At 36.4% G+C, this 26,624-nt stretch overlaps 1 protein-coding gene across 1 annotated transcript in view; it reads right to left on the bottom strand.

Annotated features, from left to right (window-relative positions):
• TSBP1 (testis expressed basic protein 1) overlaps positions 1 to 26,624 on the bottom strand; it is a 93,238-nt gene that overhangs the window by 23,727 nt on the left and 42,887 nt on the right. The window contains 1 exon segment of the mRNA XM_087437813.1: positions 24,508 to 24,528. Coding sequence (XP_087293939.1) covers positions 24,508 to 24,528 — 21 coding nt within the window.

The raw sequence follows: 26,624 nt of genomic DNA on the forward strand, positions 1-26,624 counted from the left end.
TGAGGACAGACTTCACTTTTCCTGCCTCCCTCCTCAGGCAATACTATATGATCTCTATTATGTCCTTACCATGAGTTTTTTTAAGTATGTAAAATCTTGTTTGCTTTTAGTAGGACATTTTAACTTACTAGGAAAAAATCATGTTTATTTTTTCCACCAATCTTTGTGGTCTATGCTTTTGTATAAAATCATAAATATTCTGGCAGGATTCTGAGGAAAGGGTGCGAGAAATATAAATGTCAATCTTTCTGTTGGAATGGAAGCAGCCATGTTTAGGAAAAGGCCCACGGTGAGCACCTAACAGAAATATCAAACAGAAAGGGAATTTCTTAGAATTGCAGGTGTCCTTAAAGTGGATACAGAGAATATGGCTCTTATTGATACTATTCTTAGTGAATAAAGACAGAAATATACTCTTAAGTACTACTAAAACATATTTGTCAGATGCAAGAGCTCCATTTCTAGATGTGGGAGAAAGCTACTTTTCTTCCTATGCTTCTCAACTTCTCTGGATGAGAAACATGTCAGGAATGTTTAAATCATATGTAAAATCTGGGAGCTCAGTATCTTCTGTTTTGATCCCTGCTGTATTCCCTGTGCCTGGCATGTGGTAGGCCCTCAATAAATATATATTTTTTGAATGAGTAAGATCCCAATTAATTTGACTTTGCCAGTTCAACTTTATTTTCATCATCTCCTAATTTTTTATTTTCTATCAAAAACATTGATAAACTCCAATACTAAAAATATTAACAGCTAGCATTTTTTTTCCATAGGTGACAATTTACAAAAAATGTTCAAAAGCGTTATTTCTAATTTCAGGTCACCTTTAACCAGCTTATTATTTGATTCCCATCTGTGGGTTTTTTACTTTCTAAAATATTCATCAATAATTTTAGAGGAAGTTATTCAATATAAAAACAAAAGAGATTGAAACTTGAATGTCAAGGTCTTACGTGTTCAGAAAAGGATATAATCAGTACGGGACCCAACCCCAGAATTGATGAATAAATATAGAACTTACTTGGCTCTTCTGGTGTTACTGTGAAAAAGAAATCAAATAAATGAGTGAGAGGTTTCTGGATGAAGAACAGAATTACTTTTCAAGCTTTATGCTGGAAGCTTTAGAAACGGGACTTTGTGAGACCACCAAACTCTATTTAGAATCAGTTAAATATAGTGGGAGAATAAATATCTTCAGATTATTATGCTCATATCTTCAGATTATTCAGCTCAAGTCTCTCTTAATTTGAGTGTCTCTTTGCAAAGAAAGGATAAGAGTGGAATCATTGGGAGAGGCTATTTCTTACTTCTGATTTCTCTCTGCTAATTCAAACTTTCTAAAATCATTGACTGGTAAGATTTTGATGTCACTTATACTTTACTGCCTTCTTATTATTATTCCTCTCTTTCCCATCACTATTTAGGAATGATTGTTTTGATTTATCCTGATCATTACTATGATTCCTGTTTGCTAATTACTGTTCTTTAGGTTAATTTTAGAAAAGTTTCTCTTTTCCCCCGTAAGCATAAATATCTTAGGGCTGGGTGACCATATTTCTCACCATTTGACTGGGATGGAGTCATTGTGTGACTTTAGAGTCAGGTAAATAGATCTGAATTTGAATTGAATCCCAGCCTCTCCTGCTCATAATTGTGGGATCATGGGCAAGTTACCTAGTCTCACTATTTCCTTCTCTTTATAATAGGAATAACAATACTTATCTGATATAATGTATACACATATACAAAGCCCTGAGTACAGTGCCTGGCACATTGTAAGTACTTAATAAATATTATTTATTATTATAGTACCACATTAAGTACTAATTAATTTCATTTATAGACTCCAAATGGACATTGATAGTCAAAAGTAGAGCAAGCTACTGAAAATAGGAATAGGGAAGCAAGAAGCTAGATGGAGAGGAATCCTGAAAAAATTAATAAATCATAGAGCCATAAATATAAATCTTAAGTCTTGGTACGTTTATACTAAAAACAGGGCACAAAAGGTCCTCTAGATACCATGAGATATCAATGATAACAATAGAAGTGAGAGAAACATGGGACTTACTCTTAGATTTCTCAGGTCTGGCTTTAATAAAAAAGACAAACAAATTAGTGTGGTTGTCTGATGAACCAGAAACACATTTTCACTGATGTCATTTCCAGTATGAGCCCCGCACACTGGATAGTAGTGAAAAGAAGGGTGATTAAGCAGAGACCACTTTGCCTTGGGAGTGTTATGGAAGAAGGGTCCACAGCTAGTGAGGGAGCTCACCTTTCCCTTTCCCATCTAAGTCTCTGATTGTGTGAAATCAGGAAATGTGTAACGTCCTCACCTATTTTAGTTGAGCTACTTTTTTGGTCTTCCTCTGCCGTTTTTCTCTCCCAATCTCCACCCACATTCTCAATCTCTGCAATCCTCACCATTGTTCTTCACTTGATTTGCCCAGGTTGTCACTCCCTTCTCTGAGAGCAAGTTCTGTGTTCTCTTTATCAATCTCTATACTTAGCATGGTCTCTGCAAGAGCAGGCACTTAACAAATGTTTGCTGAATCAATGAAGAAATTCTCCCTACTGTGCCTAATGTCAGAATGCTCCTCCTTTCCCCCTGTTCTCCTCATGCAACCATTAGTCAGGAAGATTTTATGCCTTATAAGGGAGACAAGTATTGGGCATATGAAGACAGGCAGTGATCCCTGCCACACAATGCATGAGGGTGAACAAAAGAGATTGTCGGAGGAGGGATGATCATACGACATTTTGTGCTTAAGCCCTGGCAGGATTTTAGCTGTAAGATTTTGAAAACTTGCTAAGGCTAGGAATAATAATTTCAAAGTTATAAGGAGTGTTCTATTTGTAAGAGGTGAAATAATTAATACACTTTTGGGCCAGCTTGTTCTTTTGTTCTAGGAAATCTCTGGAAAGGTCTAGGTATGAAAAAGCAAAGCAGAGAAAAGTAAGATTTGAAAAGCAGATATTTGATACACTATGACTCTGAGTAACCAAACCGTTCCATCTAAGTATGAGAAAACCTACATAAAAGAAAACTATTGTTTTCTAAGTATAAAGTTGGGTTGCACTAATATTGAAAACTGTTCTTTGAGTGTGTAAACATGTCTCTGTGTCTGTTCTTGTTCACAGATGACTAAGCAGCAATTTTATTGAAATATGAGACTGAACTCAAGCTGTGCTATTTTGGGTCTCAGGTAACAAGTATCAGTGTGGAGAAAGAAATCCTCATTCCTCATGGAACCCAGCACTATAAAGCACTTTGAGGATCAGTGGCTTTTTTAACATCAGAAGGCAGCGCTGTTGACAAAGAAGGGCATTAGCTTTGGAAGTAAGTGGGGCTCCTTCAAATAGCCTCAGGGACAGTGGATAAAATAAAGAAAACCAGAGAAGTTCTGATAGACTAGTGGGTGAGGATGTGTAGTCACTCCCTTACAGTTCCCAGAGCTTGAAGGTACAGGATGCATTGCAAGAGGGGCTGGATCTTTTGCAGGGGGACGCACTGGTGCTCCATAGCCAAATTTGTCATGATGGCATGCCTGCTTAGGACATCACAGTATATTTGTTTTATTTTCTGTCTTTTTATTTTGAGATATTTTAAAAAATACTCAATATTTCAGAAATATATAGTCATACTACCTATAATGTAACATTTGTCATATTTGTTCTCAATTTTTCTTCTAAGAAAAAAATAGTACAGAGATGACCAAAATCTCTTTGAATCACTAGTCCCAGGTTCATTACCTTTCTTTCTGCTCTTTGGAGGCAACCACTATTATGAGTTCAGCATACCCAATAACTTTTTTTTTTTTTTAATTTTTTGTTTATTGCAGTAACATTGGTTTATAACATTGTAAAAATTTCAGGTGTACATCATTGTACTTCTATTTCTGCATAGATTACATCATGTTCACCACCAAAATACTAATTACAACCCATCACCACACACATGTACCGAATAATCCCTTTCACCCTCGTCCCTCCCCCCTTCCCTTCTGGTAACCACCAATCCAATCTCTGTCCCTATGTGTTTGTTTATTGTTGTTATTATCTACTACTTAATGAAGGAAATCATACGGTATTTGGCCTTCTCCCTCTGACTTATTTCACTTTGCATTATACCCTCAATGTCCATCCACGTTGTCACAAATGGCTGGATTTCATCGTTTCTTATGGCTGAGTAGTATTCCATGGTGTATATATACCACTTCTTCTTTATCCATTCGTCCCTTGATGGGCACTTAGGTTGCTTCCAAGTCTTGGCTATTGTGAATAACGCTGCAATGAACACAGGGGTGCATGTACCTTTACAAATTGGTGTTTTCAAGTTCTTTGGATAAATACCCAACAGTGGAATAGCTGGATCATATGGTAGTTCTATCCTTGCTTTTTTGAGGAATCTCCATGCTGTTTTCCATAGTGGCTGCACCAGTTTGCACTCCCACCAGCAGTGTATGAGAGTTCCCTTCTCTCCACATCCTCTCCAACACATGTTGTTTCCTGTCTTGTTAATTATAGCCATTCTGACGGGCGTGAGGTGATATCTCATTGAAGTTTTGATTTGCATTTCCCTGATAGTTAGTGATTTTGAACATCTTTTCATGTGTCTGTTGGCCATCTGTATATCTTCTTTGGAGAAATGTCTGTTCAGGTCTTTTGCCCATTTTTTAATTGGGTTGGTAGTTTTGTTGTTGGTGAGATGCATGAGTTCTTTATATATTTTGGAGATTAAGCCCTTATCAGATGTATGGTTTGCAAATATCTTCTCCCAATTGTTAGGTTGTCTTTTCGTTTTGTTGATGGTTTCCTTTGCTGTGCAGAAGCTTTTTAGTTTGATGTAGAACCATTTGTTTATTTTTTCTATTGTTTCTCTTGCCTGGTCAGACATGGTGCTTGAAAAGATGTTGCTAAGACCGATGTCGAAGAGCGTACTGCCTATGTTTTCTTCTAGAAGTTTCATAGTTTCAGGTCTTACATTCAAGTCTTTAATCCATTTGGAGTTAATTTTTGTGTATGGTGTAAGGTAAGGGTCTACTTTCATTTTTTTGCATGTGGCTATCCAGTTTTCCCAACACCATTTGTTGAAGAGACTTTCTTTTCCCCATTGTATGTTCTTGGATCTTTTGTCAAAGATTAGCTGTCCATAGATGTGTGGGTTTATTTCTGGGCTTTCGATTCTATTCCATTGATCTGTGTGTCTGTTTTTGTGCCAGTACCATGCTGTTTTGGTTACTATAGCTTTGTAGTATATTTTGAAATCAGGGAGTGTGATACCTCCAGCTTTGTTCTTTTTTCTCAGGATTCCTTTAGCTATTCGGGGTCTTTTGTTGTTCCATATAAATTTTAGGATTCTTTGTTCTATTTCTGTGAAAAATGTTGTTGGAACTTTGACAGGGATTGCATTGAATCTATAGATGGCTTTAGGATGTATGGACATCTTAACTATGTTAATTCTTCCAGTCCAAGAGCATGGAATATCTTTCCATTTCTTTGTGTCTTCTTCAATTTCTTTCAGAAATGTTTTATAGTTTTCGGTGTACAGATCTTTCACCTCTTTGGTTAAGTTTATTCCTAGGTATTTTATTCTTTTTGTTGCAATTGTAAATGGGATGGTATTCTTAATTTCTCTTTCTTCTACTTCGTTGTTAGTGTATAGAAATGCAACTGATTTTTGTATGTTGATTTTGTATCCTGCAACTTTACCATATTCGTTTATTACTTCTAAAAGTTTTCTGGTGGATTCTTTAGGGTTTTCTCTATATAAAATCATGTCATCTGCAAATAGTGACAGTTTCACTTCTTCCTTTCCAATTTTGATCCCTGTTATTTCTTTCTCTTGCCTGATTGCTCTGGCTAGGACTTCCAATACTACGTTAAATAGGAGTGGTGAGAGTGGGCATCCTTGTCTGGTTCCTGTTCTTAGAGGGATAGCTTTCAGTTTTTCACCATTGAGGATGATATTAGCTGTGGGTTTGTCATATATGGTCTTTATTATGTTGAGGTACTTTCCTTCTATACCTATTTTATTCAGAGTTTTTATCATAAATGGATGCTGTATCTTGTCAAATGCTTTCTCTGCATCTATTGAGATGATCATGTGATTTTTGTTCTTCATTTTATTAATGTGGTGTATTACGTTGATTGATTTGCGAATGTTAAACCATCCCTGCATACCTGGAATAAATCCCACTTGATCATGGTGTATAATCTTTTTAACGTATTGTTGTATGCGATTTGCTAGTATTTTGTTGAGGATTTTTGCATCGATGTTCATCAGTGATATTGGCCTGTAATTTTCTTTTTTTGTGTTGTCCTTGTCTGGTTTTGGTATCAGGGTAATGTCAGCTTCGTAGAATGAGTTAGGGAGCTTCCCCCCCTCCTCAATTTTTTGGAAGAGTTTGAGAAGGATAGGTATTAAGTCTTCTTTGAATGTTTGGTAGAATTCACCAGGGAAGCCGTCTGGTCCTGGACTTTTATTTTTGGGGAGGTTTTTGATTACTGTTTCGATCTCCTTACTGGTGATTGGTCTATTCAAATTCTCTACTTCTTCTTGATCCAGTTATGGTAGGTTGTATGATTCTAAGAATTTATCCATTTCTTCCAGATTGTTGAATTGGTTGGCATATAGCTTTTCATAGTATTCTCTTATAATCTTTTGTATTTCTGAGGAGTCTGTTGTAACCTCTCCTCTTTCATTTCTGATTTTACTTATTTGTGCCTTCTCTCTTTTTTTCTTGGTGAGTCTAGCTAAAGGTTTGTCAATTTTGTTGATCTTTTCAAAGAACCAGCTCTTGGTTTTATTAATTTTTCTATTGTTTTTGGTCTCTATTTCATTAATTTCTGCTCTGATTTTTATTATTTCCCTTCTTCTACTGATTTTGGGCTTTGTTTGTTCTTCTTTTTCCAATTCCTTTAGGTGCATTGTTAGATTGTTTATTTGAGATTTTTCTTGTTTGTTGAGATAGGCCTGTATTGCTATAAACTTCCCTCTTAGAACTGCTTTTGCTGTATCCCATAAATTCTAGCATGTCGTATTTTCATTTTCATTTGTCTCCAGGTATTTTTTGATTTCTTCTTTGATTTCTTTGTTGACCTAGTCGTTGTTCAGTAGCATTTTGTTTAAACTCCACGTATTTGTGGCTTTTCTGATTTTCTTCCTATAGTTGATTTCTAGTTTCATACCGCTGTGGTCAGAAAAGATGCTTGGTATTATTTCAATCTTCTTAAATTTATGGAGATCTGTTTTGTGGCCTAATATGTGATCAGTCCTGGAGAATGTTCCATGTGCATTTGAAAAGAACATGTATTCTTCGGTTTTTGGATGGAATGCTCTGTATATATCTACTAGGTCCATCTGTTCTAGTGTGTCTTTTAAGGCCAATGTTTCCTTATTAATCTTCTGTTTGGATGATCTATCCATTGGTGTAAGTGAAGTGTTAAAGTCCCCTCCTATTATTGTGTTACTGTCTATTTCTGTTTTTATGTCTGTTAATAATTGCTTTATATATTTAGATGCACCTACCTTGGGTGCGTAGATATTTACAAGTGTTATATCCTCTTGTTGGATTGTTCCCTTGATCATTATGTAATGCCCTTCTTTGTCTCTTTTTACAGTTTTTGTTTTAAAGTCTATTTTGTCTGATATGAGTACTGCTACCCCAGCTTTCTTTTCATAGCCATTTGCATGGAGTATCTTTTTCCATCCCTTCACTTTCAGTTTGTGAGTGTCTTTAGGTCTGAAGTGTGTCTCTTGTATGCAGCATATATATGGGTCTTGTTTTTTTATCCAGTCAGCCACCCTATGCCTTTTACTTGGAGCATTTAGTCCATTGACATTTAAAGTAGCTATTGATAAGTATGTACTTACTGCCATTTTTTAACTTTTGTTTTTCTCAGTGTTTTAGTAGTCCTTCTCTGTTCCTTTCTTCTTCTGTACAGAATTGATGGTCTCTTTAGTTTGACCTCTGTCTGAAAGCTCTACTCTTTAGCTCCCCTCCTCCCTCATTTTATGTTTTTAATATCATATCCGACCTCTTTTTCGTGCATTTGTATCCATTACCCTCTTATCATGGAAATAGATAATTTTTCCTATTTGTGGTCTTCTCTTTTCCACTTAAATCAATCCCTTTAACATTTCTTGTAGCATTGGTTTCTTATTGACAAACTCCTTTAATTTTTGCTTGTCTGGGAAATTTTTGATCTCTCCTTCCATTTTGAAGGATAACCTTGCTGGGTAGAGTATTCTCGGCTGTAAGTTTTTTCCTTTTAGCACTTTAAATATATCATGCCATTCTCTTCTAGCCTGTAATGTTTCTGCTGAGAAGTCAGCTGATAGCCTTATGGGGTTTGCTTTGTATGTAACTTGACTTTCTCTTGCGGCTTTTGGGATTCTCTCTTTATCTTTAATTCTGGACATTTTGATTATGATGTGTCTTGGTGTGGGCCTCTTTGGGTTTATCTTGTTTGGTTCTCTCTGTGCTTCCTGTACCTGGATGTCTGTTTCCTTCCTTACGTTAGGGAAGTTTTCATCTATTATTTCTTGAAATAGATTCTCTGCCCCTTTGTCTCGCTCTTCTCCTTCTGGGACACCTATAACATGGATGTTAGTGCGCTTGATGTTGTCCCAGAGGTCCCTTAGACTGTCCTCACTCTTTTTAATTCTTTTCTCTTTTACCTGTTCACCTTGGGTAATTTCTTCTAGTCTTTCGTCCAGCTCACAGATCCATTCTTCTGTATCCTCTACTCTGCTTTTGAGTCCCTCTAGTGAATTTTTCATTTCCAGTATTGTATTCTTCATTTCTGATTGGTTCTTTTTTATATCTTCCATTTCTTTGTTGACATTCTCACTGAGTTCATCTATTCTTCTCCCCAGATCAGTGAGCATCCTTAACACTCTTTGTTTGAACTCTCTGTCAGGTAGGTTGCTCATTTCTTTAAAAGTACTTTCATATATATGTGGATCCTTAAGCAACATGGTGGTTTAAATATTTTTTTGCTTTAATTTGCATATGTCATCTTTTAATACCATTTTATGTCTGCAAACATCATTTTGCATCTGGCTTTTTTCATTCAACACTATAGTTTGGGATCTTTCCTTGCTTATACACACAGACACTATAGTTAGTTAATTCATTTTAAACTGCTGTATAGAATTCTGTCTTAGGTATACATTTTATTATTTCTGATTTTTTATTATTAAAAATGTCACAACAAACTTTTTTTTACGTGTTCTTATGTACATATTTAAGACTTTTTTCTAGTGTTTATACCCAGAAGTAGAATTCATACGGTTTGCACATATTTGGTTTTGATACTGGCAAACTGTTTTTCAGAGAATGAGAATTCCCACTTTATCACACATCTCAGTAAATATCTGAATCTTGTCAGGCTTTAAAATTTTGGCCAATATATTTTGAGAAAAGTAGTATCTCATTTTTACATTGTATTTTTTGATCATTAAAGAGATTTAGCAACTTTTTGTATGTTTATTAGACATTCAGTTTCCCTATTTTGTGAACTGCTTATTCTTATCCTTAAATCATTTAATTTCTTTTCTTTTTCTTACTGATTGTGGGATTTTATATATATTCTTAATGCTGATAACATTGATAGCTATGCATACTACAAACATTTTCTCTCAGTCTGACTGCCTCTTGTCTTTTAACTTTGTGTGTAGTGTGTTTGGTCAATAAGTTTTGGATTTTTGTTAGTCAATATTTAAGTTTGGTGTTTTCTGGATTTTTTAAAAAAAATCTCACTCCCTATCTGAGAACATAAATCTATTCTTCTATATTTTCTTCTAATAGTGATAGAGTTCATGTTTAGGTATTTAATTGGACTTGATTTTTTTTTAAGGAAATGTGTGAGGTAGAACATCTCTCTCTTTTTTTTTTATGTAAAGACACTCAATTGACCCAAGACAATTTATTGAATTTTCTGTCTGTTATGAGATCAACTTTGTCATATAAGAAGGATCTGTCTCTGGGCAATTGATTTTGTCCCACTGATTTTTTTTCCCACCTTCACTGATATATTAATAATATATAACATATGTAAGTTTAAGGTGTACAACTTGACGATTTGATACATGTATATATTGTGAAATGATTACCACAATAAGGTTAGTTAACATCTCAAACTCCTCACATAATTACCATTTTTTTGTGTGATAATGATAACATTTAAGAATTATTCTCAACAATTTTTGGGTGTATAATACAGCAATGTTAAGTTTAGTCACCATACTGTACATAGATCTCTAGAACTTATACGTCTTATATTTGGAAGTTTGTAACTTTTGACCAAATCTCTCCCTTTCTCCCACCCCCTAGTTTTTGGCAACCACCATTCTACTCTATTTCTATGAGTTTGACTTTTTTAGATTCCACATATAAGCGAGAACATACAATATGTGTCTTGCTCTGTCTGACATCTCACTTAACATAATATCCTCAAAGTCCATGCATGTTGTTGCAAAAGGTGAGATTTCCTTCTTTTTTATGGCTGAATAATATTCCATTGTATGTATATGTGCATGATATATATATGCCTATGTATATATAAAAATTAAAAATAGAACTATCATGTCATCCAGCCATTCTACCAGGCATGAGGTTGTATCTCACTGTGGTTGTGATTTGCATTTCCCTGATGATTAGTGATGTTGAGCACCTTTTCATATACCTGTTAGCCATTTATATATCTTCTTTGGAAAAATGTCTATTCAGTTCCACTGTCCATTTTTAAATTGGGTTGTTTGTTTTTTTGCTATTGAGTTGTATGAGTTCCATAGATATATTGTGGATATTAACCCCTTAGCAGATAGATGGTTTGCAAATATTTTTTTCCCATTCTGTAGGTTCTCTTTTCATTTTGCTGATTGTTTCTTTTGCTGTGCAGAAGTTTTTAGTTTGATGTACTCCCACTTGTTTATTTTTACTTTTGTTGTTTATTTTTCTTTTGCTGTGCAGAAGCTTTTTAGTTTGGTGTAGTCCCACTTGTTTATTTTGTCCAGTGTCAAGGAGCTTTTTCCCTATGTTTTCTTCTAGGAGTTTTACAGTTTCAGTTCTTACATTTAAGTCTTTAATCCATTTTGAGTTAATTTTTGTGAGTGGTATAAGATAGAGTCTAATTTCATTCTTTTGTATGTGAATATCCAATTTGCTGAACATCATTTATTGAAGAGACTATTCTTTCCTCATTGAGTATTCTTGGCTCCCTTGTCAAATGTTAGATGACTGTCTATGCATGGGTTTGTATTTGGGCTCTTGATTCTGTCCTACTGGACATGTCTGTTTTTATGCAAATACCATACAGTTTTGATTACTATAGCTTTGTAATATAGTTTGAAATCAGAAAGTGTGACGCCACCAGCTTTGTGCTTTTATCTCAAGATTGCTTTGTCTATTTGGGGTCTTTTGTGGTTCCACATAAATTTTAGGATTTTTTTCTGTTTCTGTGAAAAATACCACTGGAATTTTGGTAAGAATTACATTGAATCTGTAGATTACTACACTAATAGTACTATGAACTATTTCCTTTCCTTTTTACTATCTGGGTTCAATGTTTAGGTCATTTATTTTTATTCATTAATGATTTTTATTAAAATCATTTACTGTGATAAGTATCTATCGAAATAATATTTTGACGTTATCCTAAGTGTTTTGATATGTAATGCTTTTGTTGTCATTTATTTCTATATATTCTGTAATTTTTCTCACAATTTCCTTTGTAATCTGTGGATTATTTTGATATATACTTTTTAGTTTCCAAATATGTATATTTTAATTTTTTTTATTGGTTTCTAATTTTATTACCTTGTGCTCAGAAAGCGTGCTTCATATTATGTCAAAAATTTATTTTGGAATTATTTGAGACTCTTTCTAGTTGAGTGAAACTCTTAATTAGTTGGTCAAATTAGTAAATTTTCCATCTGTGCTTGTTGGATGGAAGGTTCTATGTACATCTATTAGACCAAGCTTTTTAAAATTGTGTCAGCCAAAGCTTCTCTAGCCTTAATAATTTTTATCTGTGTTATTTATTTTCCGGGAGAGGTATTATAAAAATTTCCTCATTTAATTATAAATGCATTGATTTCTTCTTTGCTGTTTTTTCAGCTTTTGCTTTATATATTTCAAAGGCTATGGTAATAAGCACCTATGAGCTCATGACTGTTACACAGTCTGTTAAAAATTTCTTCTATTAATACAGAATGTCATTATTTGTCCCTTTTTTTTTACCTTCTGTTTTATCTGATATTTGCACAGTTGTATTAGCTTTTGTTTTCTTGTTATTTACCTGGTATATTTTAAAATTCCTTCATTTTCAATTTTTTACATGTCATTTTATTTTAGGTATATTTCTTGTTAACAGAATCTGGCTAATTTTTCTTTCTTTCTTACAGGAAAGTAGAAAATTAAGAAAAATTTCTCTTTTCTTGTTACATCTGAGAGTTTGTAGTTTTCAATGTTAGTATAACATTATATTGTGTTAAGGGGCATATTTAAACCTTTTTCTGCCACCTCATTTAAAAAATTTTTTTTTTTTGCTTTCATTTCTTTTCTTTTCTTGTTTTCTTTTGGATTAATAAAGTTTTCTTTATCCTTTTATATTTTTCCCTATGGGTTCAGAAGGTGTGTGCTGCATTTCTATTTATATTAATAGTTGTCTTATTTTTTAGTCTACATATTCAAATTTACATTTTTTTAACAAAGTGTAAAATTAATCAGTATTTCTGTTCTTCCATCAAATTATCTTCATCCGTAATCACCAGCCTTGTCTCTAAGGTATTTTTTCTAATGCTTTAGGTCTGTTCATTTTAAAACACACTAATAAATTTTTCCTCCTTCACTTCTTTCTCCTTCCCCTTCTCTTCCTCCTACTTCTTTTCCTTCTTTACCTCTTCTTTCTCTTCTTCTTCTTTATACTCAACATTTTAGGTTTAGCATCGTGTTTTGTCAATTTATTTTCTTATATATGCTTTTTTCTTCTAACTCCGTTTTGAGTTTTTATTTTCGCTGAAGTATGTCCCTTTAATAAGTCTTTCACTGAGAATCAGGCGTTAGTGAGCTTCTAAGTTCTTGAATATATGGAAAATGACTTCATTTTTTCTCACTCATAAATGATAGTTTAGCTCGTTGTATCATATGGATTTACAGTAATTTTCCTTCAGTTCTTTGATGATATTGCTCTATTGTCTTCTGGCACATTATTATTGTTAATGAGAAGTCTAGAGTTAACATGGTTCCTTGTAGATCTGCTTCTCTGGTGGTCTTTATGACTTTCTTTTTATCTTTGTTTGTCAGTTCACTATGATGAGTCGTGGCTGGCATGAGCAGCCATGTGTGTGTGTATGCGTGTAAGTGTGTATTTTAAAGTTATCTAATTACAGCCCTCAGTGGACCCTGTTGATCTGAGTACTTAAGTCTCTTTTCTTCTGGAATATTGTCAATTACTATCTCTTAAAATATTACCTGGCATTTATTATCTGAATTCTCCCTTATGGAATTCCTCTTACACTTGACCTCTTTATTCTATCCAACCAGGGCTCTCACTTCTCTTTCATATTTTAAAACTCTTCCTCTCTGTGTACGATTCTGAGAGATTTCCTCAGTTCTATCTTCCAATTCACTCTTTTTAGCTGTGATTAATATAATATTTAACCATTATTTATATAACTATATATATTTACATAGTTATAAATATGAATATTTTATTTAATTATCTATTGTTTCAATTTCAGTAACTATTTTTCATTTCTAGGATTTCAGCTTTGTTCTTTTTTATATCTGTTCTTTTTCCAAACTATCTTTAAAATATATATCTTCTTTTTTTATCTTTTTTAAAATGGGTAGTCTTTTATTGCCCTTGAGGGAAACCACAATCTATCAAACTCCAGTCTTTGCTGCCTTTTTGATGCTATCCTAGCTCTACCATATGCTATATGCCATATCAGCTGCCTTATCATTTTAACTTTTCATTCTCTCCTTAACCACCTCCATTAGGCTTTGGTTGCCCTCTACCCTATCAAGGTTACTAATAACTCCCATTTTGCAAAATTCAATGGCCATTCTCAGTTCAAAATGTTATTTCTTAGCAGTTTTTGATGCAGTTATTCATTCCTCCTTCCCATCTTGAAATACTATCTTGAGTTCTACGACACTCTCCTCTCCTGGTTTTCCTTCTTTCTCCCTGTTCACTTCTTCTCTATATACTTTGGTAGACATTTTTCTTCTTCCTAACCTCTAAAACGTGTTCCTGTGATCAATCCTTAACCCTCTATCTTTACATACACCTTTGGTGATCTAATTTAGTTTAGTGGTTTAAAATGCTATCTATATGCTAATTACTGTCAAATTTCTTCTCCACCTGATCTCTCCTTAAAGCTTTGGTCTCAAATATTCAATTGCTTTTTGATAGACAGCATATGCTTGGATGGGGAACAGGATGTTGAGTGGGACTTTTTCTATTATCTCAAAATTGACAAGTAGATGATAAAACTGAGGAAAAAGAGGTTATAACCTCTTATTTCCCTCTTCACTCAACTCAGGTGAGACCAGTCCTCAGGAAAGATTGCACAATTCCAGAACACAATGGGAAGGGATTCCTGGAATTGGGCAATACAGAGGTGCTGCTCTCAGGCCCTAACAAATGCTGACCAAATTAATTCTCCTATCCCAAATATCACCCTTCTTCAGAGCCTACATAAGCAGACAACTGTATGGGAAAGAAAATTTCAGGCAATCTTCAGAGTTGTGAGTAGTTGACTAAGGAACAGTGTTGTGGGAGAGAAAGGGCTAGTGATTTTCTTTCTGAAAACAAATGAGAAGGACTTCGAGAGGTTTGTTTACAAAGATTGGGGATGTCTATGAGAAAGAACATGTGGCAACTCATCCCCTGGTTGAATGTTTGCTTAGTGGATTTGCTGATTTATTTTGTGCCTATTTGAGCATAAGGAAAAGAAAATTGGAGAGAGGGAGCAGTGCACAGTGAGGAGGGTTCAATGGAACAGCAGGCATCCTCTTCCTTTTTCTTGTGGCAAGGATGCTTGAGCCTCACGAGAGTCAAGTGGGCGTTGTACAAGACATCCAGGCTTGAGCTTTTGTACTGGTACCTCACTCAAGTTAGTGGCCTACTTGTTGAGGGCACCTCAGCAATGACAGGCTATGAGGTGTACTCTGGGGTGGGAGCTGAGGGGCTCTGCAATAGGCCATATTGGAGTCAATACTTCCACATCAGGGACCTTGCAGTGGAGCCCTCAGAACTGAGCAAGCTCTTGAAAATTCCCTTAAAGAACTCAAATATATATTCTACAAGACATTTAGAGTGCCTGCATTACATGACATTGAAGGGCAGTCAGTCTCATGTCCTCAGAGAGAAGGATCTACAACTAACAGAGGAGGGAAATTACATGCCCAATTAAGTAAAATCCTTCTTCCTGGTCTCAGCTCAGTGGGAACTATAACCATGAAGAGGGTGGGCAGTAAGGAGAAGCAGACTGTACTTCCTCCCTGTTCTCAGTCAGTGGGCCTAAGGTTGGCTGCTAGGAGAATAGGGTATTTTAAGAGGAGGAGTCCAAGTGTTTTTAATAATTTCAAGTGGCTAGAATATTAGGGGTTCTACCTAAGACATTAAAGGGTGGGGCATTAAATGTCTTGTCTACCCAAGACATTAAAGGAGGAGATATATGTCAGAGAACATGCCTAAAGCCTAAGTGCAGACTATTTAATAAACTAGTCATAGATGTCCAAGGAATCTCGAACTTAACATATGCAAAACTGAACTCAAGATTGCCTCCTCTAAACTTGCTCTTCTTCCCATCTTACCTAGATAAGTAAAGAGCCTCATTCTCCCAGTTGTTTAGGTCCCAAACCTAGAAATAACCCTTGGGTCTTCTTTTTCCCTTAAACCCACATTCAGTTTAACAGCAGACCCTGTTGGCTCCACTCTAAAAATAAATGGAATCTGAAGACCTCTCGCCACCTCCACTCTGACCACTCTACTTCTTGCCACACTCACTTGTAACTGGTATTTCTACAATTCCAGTCCTAACTGGTCTTCCTGCTTCTTCTCTTGAGTCCTCTACCCTTGTCACACCCATCCCAGTTAATCTTCCACATAGCAGCCAGAGTGATCTTTTAAAATGATAAAGCAAACCTTATGACTCCCTGTTCAAACCCAATAGACCCTCAGTACCCCTGGAATAAAATCTGCCATTTTACCAAGGACTGCAAGGCCCCATACAATCTGGCACCTGTCCCTCTGTCCTCATCTTCTACCACTCTGCCTCCTTCTTTTCATTCTAGCTAGTCTAGAATGGGCATCCCCACAGCAGGCCTGTTGTGCTTGTTCCTTTTGACTGGAACACGCTTTCTCCCCTCTATATAACATCTTTCTGTAGTCTACTCTGTTACCTTACTTGTATTTCTTCATGGCATTTATATACCTGACATCGATTATATGTTTATTTGTTATTATTTGCCTGGTTTTATCTCAAAATGTAAACTCCTTGAGTGCAGGGGCTTTGTCTTTATCACTGCTATATTCTCAGTGCCTAGGATAATGCCTGGCCTGGAACAGGCACCCAATATATATTTGTTAAATGCATTAATATCTTTGAAGATTTTAACTTTCTTATTTTAGTGCTCTTCAGATTGCTGTAGCTGTGTTTCTCTGGGTTGGAATTCTCCAGTTTGTTGGCGCTTATGAAGTGCTAGATTTCCTCCTACATTTCATATTTTTCTGGTAGTCTCTTATTCCTTGGGAGTTATCATTGTAGATGTCTTATCTTGTGAATACCCTGTGTTGTGTATGCCTTATTGTGGGCAGTTTCATGGTTGCTATTGCCCTAGCTACCTATGTACACCATCACTGATACAGATCTCAACTGCTTTGGCTTGGGATTCCCACACTGCATGGATAGCACACTTCCAGCAGGGCTTTGCACCCTGGGCAGATTTAGGTCTGGATCTGTGCAGGTGGCTCTGTTTTCATGGCTGGGGAAGATGGGTGAAGATATTTTGGCTCCTTGCCTAGGACAGTCAGTGTATTTTCTGCTCCCAGCTTACCTCAGGGAGGCCCAATTCCAGTTCTCACCATATTGGATCCTGCTTTGGCTGCCATCTCATAGCAGGTGTTGAAACTCTAGCTCTGCTTCTGAGATGAAGCTGCTACCTCTGTTCCCCTATTCCTTCATCTTTCCTGCTGAGACCTTAATTTTAGCTTCTCCTCATAATGTATTTCTATTCAATTTCTGCCCCTTGGAAGACATCACCCCCCCCCCCCCCCCGGTTCTAATGCTTAAGCTTGGATGTGTATTTTTAATTAAAAAATAATTAGAAACAAAGATCAAGCCAGCCAAAAAGGTGGTGGCATATTCTCTAGTTCCTTTGGAATGCCTTTTTTCATCCTCCCAATCTCTTGGGTCTTGGATTTTTACATCTTTTTCCTGCCCATTCTCTCTGATGCCTCTGCTGAAAAGGACACTATTCATTCAATTTAGATTTTGTATAATTTCTAGCTGCAAAACCAATAATCCCTTCTGCTGACCTCAAGTGGGTCTTGGTCCCTGTTTCCAGTTATAGACTATGCCCAAACATGGACATGTGAGGTGTCCAACCTCATCCTTGGAGTCTGCATCATTGACTCTGTAGACTCAGTATTTTCATCTGCACAGTGAAAATATTTAGCTAATCAGCCTCCTTGCTCAGGATTCAGAAAGGATATGTAGATGGGAACTTCAGAGGGACACTAGTTCATTCTATGTTATCAGTTTCAATTCTCCCTCCTCAAATATCAATCCCTGTGTCCTAACACTATTGACACTGTTAAAAACTTATTATTATTAAAAATATGTTCAGAATGTGTTTAGATGGAACTTTGGGGAGGTATATAAGTCTGTTTGCAATCTGTCAGAGTGATCCAGATGACTATCATGTTTTAAAAATTGAGAAATTTTACCTAAAATCTGGATTAACTAAGATGCCTTGGCAACTCTAGATCTGCATTCTTGCATGGAGAAATTGGCTGGAACTCAGCAGCAGCTCCCCTCTTTACCCATTCTCCACACAGTTCCTAGGGGATGTACCTAACCTCACTCATTTACATTACCTGCCTGGGCTCTGTAGGCATATGAATTTTTAACTTTGACAGGAACTTTGGGTTTTAATATTAATGTAATTTAATTTCGATCTGAGGAAACCCACGGATATTGAAATTGTATAAAAATCATTTGTAACATAGGTATGAGAATGAGATTTGAATTATGGAAAACTAGGACATAGTGTGAAAAATGGCTTCATGAATTCTATATTAAATATCACCATTGTCAGTGCTCGATCTGGTTTAAATACTGAGTCACTGTTGGTGTCTGTTACCTGGGAAAATGAGTTAAGAACTGAGATAATGGGAAATCCTACAGTTATGAATCAAAAAGTTTGTCTTGCATTCTTAATCTGGAGGCCTTTGGGTAATGTGAAAGCAAACGAATGTGAGAAATATGAGTCTCAATCTTTTGTGCACTTAGAAATAGAAACATCTTAGTTCAGACAGAGTCTAACATACAGGCTGAGAAGTAAAGAACTTACTTGAGGTTCTCTGTGAAATCACTAAAAAATAAGCAAAAAGAAACCCATGTAATTTTTCTTAAATAGAAAAAGCATAGTTTTATCTAATATATTCTGCTGGTGTCTGTGAGGGGAGGACTTGGGTGAACATAAGAAGAAAACATCCAAAACAACCATATAGAGTAGTTGCAATGCAAAATTAGATGTAAGATCTGCTGCAGTGACGATGTGATGACGAAGTCAAAGGCAGGGTTTCCTTAAAGGCCCTCTTCATTTATTGGACCTGAACAACTTTAGATACAGTCCCAGGTAAAGACCACTGGTTCCATCTGTTTCCTTTGAATGGCACTGTATAATCTTTGAGGGAACACGCAAGGTCTCTCTCCGTTTAAACATCATTTTAGACTTCTTGTCTCACTCTCAAAAATTCTGCCTATCTCTGTTATTTCATAATATTCTTCAGTTTTTGTTGACAAATGCTAGCTTAGTCTTTCTTTTAATCAATATTTTCTTAAATTATGTATAACATAGGGGAAGCTGAGTAATAAGGAAGCAAGAGAGCAACAAGAAATTCAAATCACTGTAACAGAACAAAGCCCCTCAGACTTTGAAGAAGACCAAAGGGAACTAAAGTAGAGAAACAGATGTAATACTTACTTATGGGTGCCAGGGGCAGACCTGAAAAACAGATTAGATATCAGCAGATATTTGTTTGAAAGGAACAAGATTCCTTCTAGGGGGGCATATTTGTGTAGGGGGAAGCTTGGTAGTCACTTAGGTCTTTATTCAAATTATAGTTCTATGATCAAGTATGTGGTCTCAGTTTCTTAGCCCTTACAAAGAGATCAATGGAGTTACCTTAAGGATTAAATGGGATAATGTAATTAAAGCACTTATATAGTTCTTATCACATAAGAGATGCAAAGTAAATATATGTTTGAAATTAAGTACGTGTAAGTTTATTTCACAGGGAGAGAAGCTGGATGAGTAGAAGGCAAAGGAAACTGAGAGCCGTGAGTCTCAAATTGTTGCATGAGAGTTAGAAGTGAGCAGGGCAGGGACAGATCTGTAGGCCTTGTAGAGAACAACAATAACAACAGGAAACAGCAGAAAAACAGACTGAACTTACCTCTAGGCATTGAAGGTGGACCGGCTGAAAGAGACAAACAGAGAAGTATCTTCACAACCCTTTTCTCTCCCCCTATTTTTTTTTCCCTTATATTTAGAGAGTTCCTTCTTGGTAGGTCATTATAACAGTAGGGAAAATGTTCCCTTTGTTCTTTATTTGTTTTTAATGTAAATCAGGAGAATTTGAACTTTCCAAATGTCATTAATAACAATGGAATTTTGACCATGGGAAGATAAGTGGTTAAGGAAGTGTGTACCCCATGCCCAGAAGTCCCAGCACTGCCAGGGAAGAGAGGTTATCAGACCCCACAGTGAGGGGAACATGGAAAGATTTACTGAAAGCATGTAGAGTTGACCCAGCTGGAAAACAGAACAGAGAAAATTATCTCTTTGTCCTTTCTTCCCCGTTCAATTTTTTTTTTTCAATTTGCGAAGTTCCTTGTAACATGTCATTTTTAACTGCTGGGAAACTTTCCTCTCTGAATTTTATTTTTTATGTAAATCAGTGGGGTTTGATTTTGTTCCATAAAATTATTGAAAACCTAAGAGAATTATTGGTAAAGTGAAAGTAAGATGTCAAGGAAATAGGAACTTCAAGCCCCTAAAATCCCTGTATAGTCAGGGAAATTTTCCTCAGATATCTTGGAATTCAAATGTAAGAAAACAAACAGGATGGGGCAGGAGGTACAAATGGAAAACTGTTTTTGGAATTTCTTATCCCCTTTTTTTCCTCTCCCATCATCTTTTCCTTTTCTGTAGATAGTCTCTTGTTGATGGTCTTTACAATCAAGCAAAACTTTTTTTCTCCTCTCTTCTTCTTTATGTAAATAAGTAGTGTTAGAACTTTCCAGTACATCATTAATAACCCAGAGGGATTTTGATAATGCAGTAGTAAGAGGCCAACATGTACCTGAAACCCTTTGCCTCCCAATGTGGCCAGATAAAGACTCTTGGACCCCACTAGAAATCAGTCAAACTCTGCAGCAGTGAATAAAAGAACACACAGACTGACCGATTGTCTGAGGAGTTGATCCCACTGAAAAACAAGTAGAGAGATTTTTTATTCCTCTCTTCTTGTTTATTCTCCTATTCATTTTTTTCTTTCAGTGAATTTTTAGTGATATAACTGCTTGAAAAGTTTTTCTGGTCAGAGGCATTTGAACTTTTCAGAAAACTTATAATCAGCTGGTGGAATTCTCGATAATGGAGAAGTGAAAGGCTAAGAAAAGAGGAGTTTCAAGTTCCTGTACTGGAACTCAAGTTTCAGTAGACATTGCTGGACTTTGATAAATACACAACAGAGAAAAAACACTTACTAATTGCTTGTATAGATGACCCAACTGGAAAACAGAAATATTATCTATATCTTTTTCTCCCATTCATTTTATTCCCTTCTGTATGGAAAGTCCCTCGTTGACAATCTTTAGAACCATGGAGAAACTTTTTTTCTGTGCTCTTTAATTTTTATGTGACTCAGTGAACATTCTAGAAACTTATTAATAACCTAGTGGAATTCTGAGTAATGGAAAAAAATAAGGGTTCAAGGAAATAGGAGCTTTCGTTATTGCAATCCCAATATGGGTGGATAAATTTTGGTTCAAGAAGATCTGTTAGATACTGCTGGAGATAATTGAGTTCCATCATGAAGGGAGACAGTCAAACTTACAAGAGGACGATCCTGCAGCTGAAAAACAAAGAGAGAAATCAGGGTGGAAAGGCTGGTGAGAGAGGAACTAGTTTTCCTGCTACTCTTCTGAGATGGAATATCAGAAATGGCAAAGGTTGGAGCATCAAACCCTTCTAGGCACTGTGTTGTAGGCACTGTGCTGGGGAATCCAACTACCATCATGCCTTGGGGCATTCTGCCTCCTGCTTAGTCTGACAGGCTGTGGAAAGGGAGATGATTTATCTCTGGTAACTGCTTAAAATCCTACAGGGGATTGGTAATTTAAACTGTGCTGCCTTCACCTTTCTTCTCCGTATTTCTTCCTTCCGGTGCACGCTCTCATTCAATAATAAAAATACCCTTCCTCCCTTGTTAAGTCACAGTAAACTTTGGCTTTATATTTTGGGTTATTAAGTGAGGTTTGTATTCTCCTCAATTCACTCATTCCTTGGGGGGCAGCTAGATGGTGGAATAAGAAAGAGATAGAGAAACATGAATTTCTATACCCACAAAACAGAAACAAAGGATTCCAGTCCCTGTAAGAAGCTGAAGGCAACTATCATAACAACAGGCATGGAACTTACTGGTCGTTTCTGAAGTTTCAGCTGGCGGAAAAATGGAAGGAAAAAAAGGGAGACATCAGTGTGTGTAGAACCAAGAGAACTTAATTCTCCCATGATGGGCTTAAAAAAGGTAACTTCAGAGAGGATGCAGGGAGCTCTAACCTGCCTGTTGGCTCAGTGCAGTGTCTGGGCTTAAGCACTTCCCTTGTGTTTTGCATCCTCAGGCTTGTTTCCCCTGGTCTGGAGCAGGAGAGTGGCCATAAAGTGAGGCTTTGTTCATCCTTTCCATTCCTTTCAGGGATGGTAAATGCTTGAAACACTTGGAGAGGTTCACAATGTCTTAAACTTGTACTTCTATGTACTTTTGTCATTCTCATTATCACTAATCTCTCTTTCCTACCTAACTTTTTGATTGACTTGAAAAGTTTTCTTCCCACTTCTCTTTACTAGTCTCATTTGGAGCCCTTATTTTTGTTAGTTAAAAAAAATAATCAGAGCATTTTGCAGTTTCTCCAAATCACTGATGATTTGGGGGAAAGCTAGGCAGGAATAAATTTAGCAATATAATTTTCATTTATCCATTATTATATTTTCAAAGTGTTTACACATAGGAGAGAGGGAGTTAAGAAGGGATAAAAAGAAGGGAAAGGGGATCCATGTACCCATACAGATTCTCTGGCACATAGTGGCTATTAAGAGACTTTGGGCCAGATGAGATCCTTCCTTTAGCCACAGTGAGATCCTCTGAGATGAGCTGGCTTATGTTTTTTCCCTTATAAGAATTATGAGAACTTCCACGGCTGTCGGTCTTGGTGAAAATCAAGAGTACTGAGAAAGGCAGCCTTGATTTGGGGGAATAGTCAATAAAATAGTCACTCATACTCATCCACAACAATAAGGGTATTTAGAACCAGCATTTAGGGCAGGCAATATCCAGTTTTAGTGGTTATAGTATGATTGTGTGGGAGAGTTCCTGCCCTCTCCACAGTTTGAGTTCCTTTTTCCAAGATATTTTGTAGGACTGTAAATTCCACGGCACCAGAAACCAATCTCATCTTTCTGTCTCTTATTCATGACTTTATCCCCAGTGCTCAGCTCAATTTCTGAGACATGGTAGGAGCTCAGTTAGTGGAAGGAATATTTGAGTACACCTGACTTGCCTTCTGATAACTTCCTCCTGTTTGGCTTAAACATTGGAATGCTATCACTTAATTTCCGGATTCAGAATTTCCTATGACCTAGGGTTGGTTTTGACACTAGCTTTGCCCTAGCTAGTCACAATATGAACTTTCCTGTCACTCTCTTCCACTCATAGTTTGTAGTTGTCTGAGGCTTCTGCCAGTTACTGTAATTGAAGCCCAACCACTGTCATGTCCTGTTCCCTAAAGGTGTGCATGTGTGTGTGTGTGTGTGTGTGTGTTTGTGTTGAGGGGTGTTTGGGGCGAGGGGGCAGGATAGGACATGAGGAAAGAGAATGGCCTTGGGAGTTGGGAGAGAAGACTGAGGAACTCATGGTAGACTAGATCCTGAGTAGTATTCCCTGGTAGACTTCCCCCAGGAAACTGGGAAGAAAATTGATAAGACCTCAGTCTATTGAAATTTGATTGTCTTTTCCCTCTTTGACATTTATTTTTTAAATTTGTCTTCCTTTTCTCATTTTCTCTTCATTATCTCCATTATCTTTGAGTAGGCCCTTTATAAACTACAAAGCACTTCAGAACTGGGAAACTACTCTTGTGGTTCTTTCTTTGTTACTTCAGAAAGTCCTATATTGTTATAGAAGCCATCATGACCATATCTAGGGGAATTTTTTTACTCTTTTTATTTAAAAAAATAAGCCTGGAGAATTCTCAGCAGGAGGAAACCAGGAAGCATGAAAAGATGTCTAAAAACACTGTTCTAATGGCAATAGATACATTTAGGACAGGTGATTTGCTCTCTAGACACGGTAGAAGATCAGAGAACACCAGAGGAAAAAAACAGATAAGGGACTTACCACTGGGTCCAGTATATTGTACTAAAAATAGAAATAAACATAAATTATTTTGGTGGTTGAACATGAAAAACAGAAGTACTATTGATGTTTTCCAAAGAAGACCAGTGAAAATAGTTTCCCAGGAATTAATAAATTCCAATTTTCGGGATTAAATACTTTTTATTGCACTGCTGCTGGACTATAGAATCTCCATAAGAATAAGATCTTCCTCTAGGAGACTTGTAATCCTGTTTTAGTTAGAAGGATAACCACTTCATTCTTGCCTCTCATTATAGGTGTTTGAGGTAAAATCTTAATTCTTCTCTCCATCTAAATCTAAATCTTCTCTCCATCTTCCTCTATATTTTTTCCCTCATATCACTTTAGTTTCACTCTCTTAGCCATCTTTCGTCTTCTTGCTTGTTTCTTACACCCTCCCTCAGATTCTTTCTATTGCATCTTTGCTTTGGAATGCTCTTCTAATGATTATTGACAAACCACTATAATCACTATTAGAAAAGTGTTATACTACCTATTATGAATTTGAGTGATATATAAGAGTTGATATATATATATATATATATACAGGCAACTTACCAATAGGTCCTGGAGTTTGCACTAAAAAGAAATGCAAATTGGCATATTAGAAAGGGTGTTCAGATGAAGAATACATTTTTCATTAATTTTATTCTAGAGGTGGGGTTTTGTGAGGTAGAGTAGGGGAGAGGGAGTGATATCAGTAATGAGATCATTAGGGAGAAATAATCCAGCTGTGTTAACTATAGAGTAAAAAAGATATTTAGCATATATTGCAATATTTCAGTCTAGAGTGATGGTTTCCCTAGGATCCTTGTCAACCTAGGAGACAATAGGGAAAATTGAAATTTTATACTTTCCTTTCCTGTCAGTAACAGTAGAAGATACTGCTTTTTCAAGGGATCACCCTTGTACTAAAATCGTTATTTCTGACCAATTATTATGTTCCAGGATAGGCATTAGGGTAGGAGGTAAGGATCCAGTCTTCTCACAGCTTCCAGCTTATTGGGGACTGACAGAGCTGTGACTGCTGCTTTGATTAGCTTTAGTGCCTATGGGCAAAGGTCAACAAAACCTTCAATTTTTAACAAGAACTTAGCCTTCCGTTGATTTTCTAGCTCCGATCCTCTGGTGACCTGATAAAGATTCTAAGCCTGCTATGTTACTTGGAAACATTGCTTTTACATAAGAATGATCATTGGTTGATAGACTGCATCTGAACCAGGAGAACTATAAATACCTGTTAGAAATCCATAGCCTTGGGTTCCCTGAGTGTAGGGACCATGTACTATTATTTGGGCATGTTCCTTGTGAGATCCCTGCAGATTATGTATATGGAGTTCTTACAGGAAATTTTGGCTCTTGGGGCTTCTAAGCCAGGGCAACTCCCATACTCAGCTGATGGGAGGCCAAAGAGAATAGTTTCTGGATGGCCCTGTGGAAACCTGCAGAGACCACTAGCAGGACTACTCCCACAGAAGAGGGATGGCTGATACTACCTTGCTGGCAAGCTGTGTTTCCTGTGTTAGGTCCTACGAAGTAGACTTGTGCCAGGTGAGGACTATGATAATCTTGTGAGTCTGCATGGTTAATTGAATCTAAAAAGACCACCCCTCGTCTCAGTTGGCATTGTGCTATCTTTATCCTCCACAGCCCCTGACTGCACGGCACTCATGATGGACAGTACCCCAGTTCTGACCCATAAGCCCCAAACCTTTAACTTTGAATTTTCTTTCTGTGTAAAAAAGCTGGAAGGTGGCTTACTAGTTCTGAATATCCTGGGCTATGAGCTATAGACAAGCTAGAAATGTAGGTGTTTTGCAAAAGTAATTTAATATTTGCTTTGACTGTATTTATGAAAAAGTGCCCTTGATCCTGGACTAGAACTCCTTGGACACCTGCCCTCTTGGTATAAGCCACTAAATCCTTGGACAGATGATCACTTCAAATTTTATTTTGTTTCTTCAGTTTTTCTATATTTTCTCCCCCTTTTTCCACTCTTAATTTGTGACTTCTTGAACCCTGCTTTTTCCTCTCTTTCTCAGCTTTATTTATATTCATTTACTCTCTTTCTTCTTGTATCAGCCAATTCACTTAATCTTTCTCCTTCCTATTTTCTTCCTATTTTTGTTCTGTTTTTATTTCCCTCTCTTTAATTTGTATCTTCATTCTCTTTTACTCTTTGTATTGCATTTTCTCTTGCTTCCTCTTCCCATAGATCTTTTTCCCTCTGAATTCTAACATTAGAAGTTCATTTTATTCATTGCTAATAACCCATTATAACAACCAAAATGGTAGCAGAAAGAACTCAGCTAAGAGTCAGCAAAACTTCAGTCCTGAGTTCATTATTAACTAATATGCCCTCCTCTTATTTTTTTGAGAAATGACTCCTGAGCCTCAGTTTCCTCATCTCTAAAGATGAGTAAACACCTGCTTTACCTACTACCATTGGAATTTTGTGTAGATCCAACAAAATAATGCATGTGAGAGTTAGAAAAACTGTAAGACATTATAGGAATCACTCAAAGAATGAGACTAGGCACAAATTCATTCTGTCAGATAAATATAGGGGAACATCAAATCATATTTCTACAGTTTTATAATTTAAAAAATTCTTAATTTTTGTTAGGAATACTACAATCCAGTGTGTGAGCTCTAACTATTTATAACTATTTGCT

The sequence above is a fragment of the Ceratotherium simum genome, chromosome 13, assembly GCF_057802395.1.
Source record: "Ceratotherium simum simum isolate JZ-2026a chromosome 13, ASM5780239v1, whole genome shotgun sequence".
In the NCBI taxonomy this organism is placed as follows: Eukaryota; Metazoa; Chordata; class Mammalia; order Perissodactyla; family Rhinocerotidae; genus Ceratotherium; species Ceratotherium simum.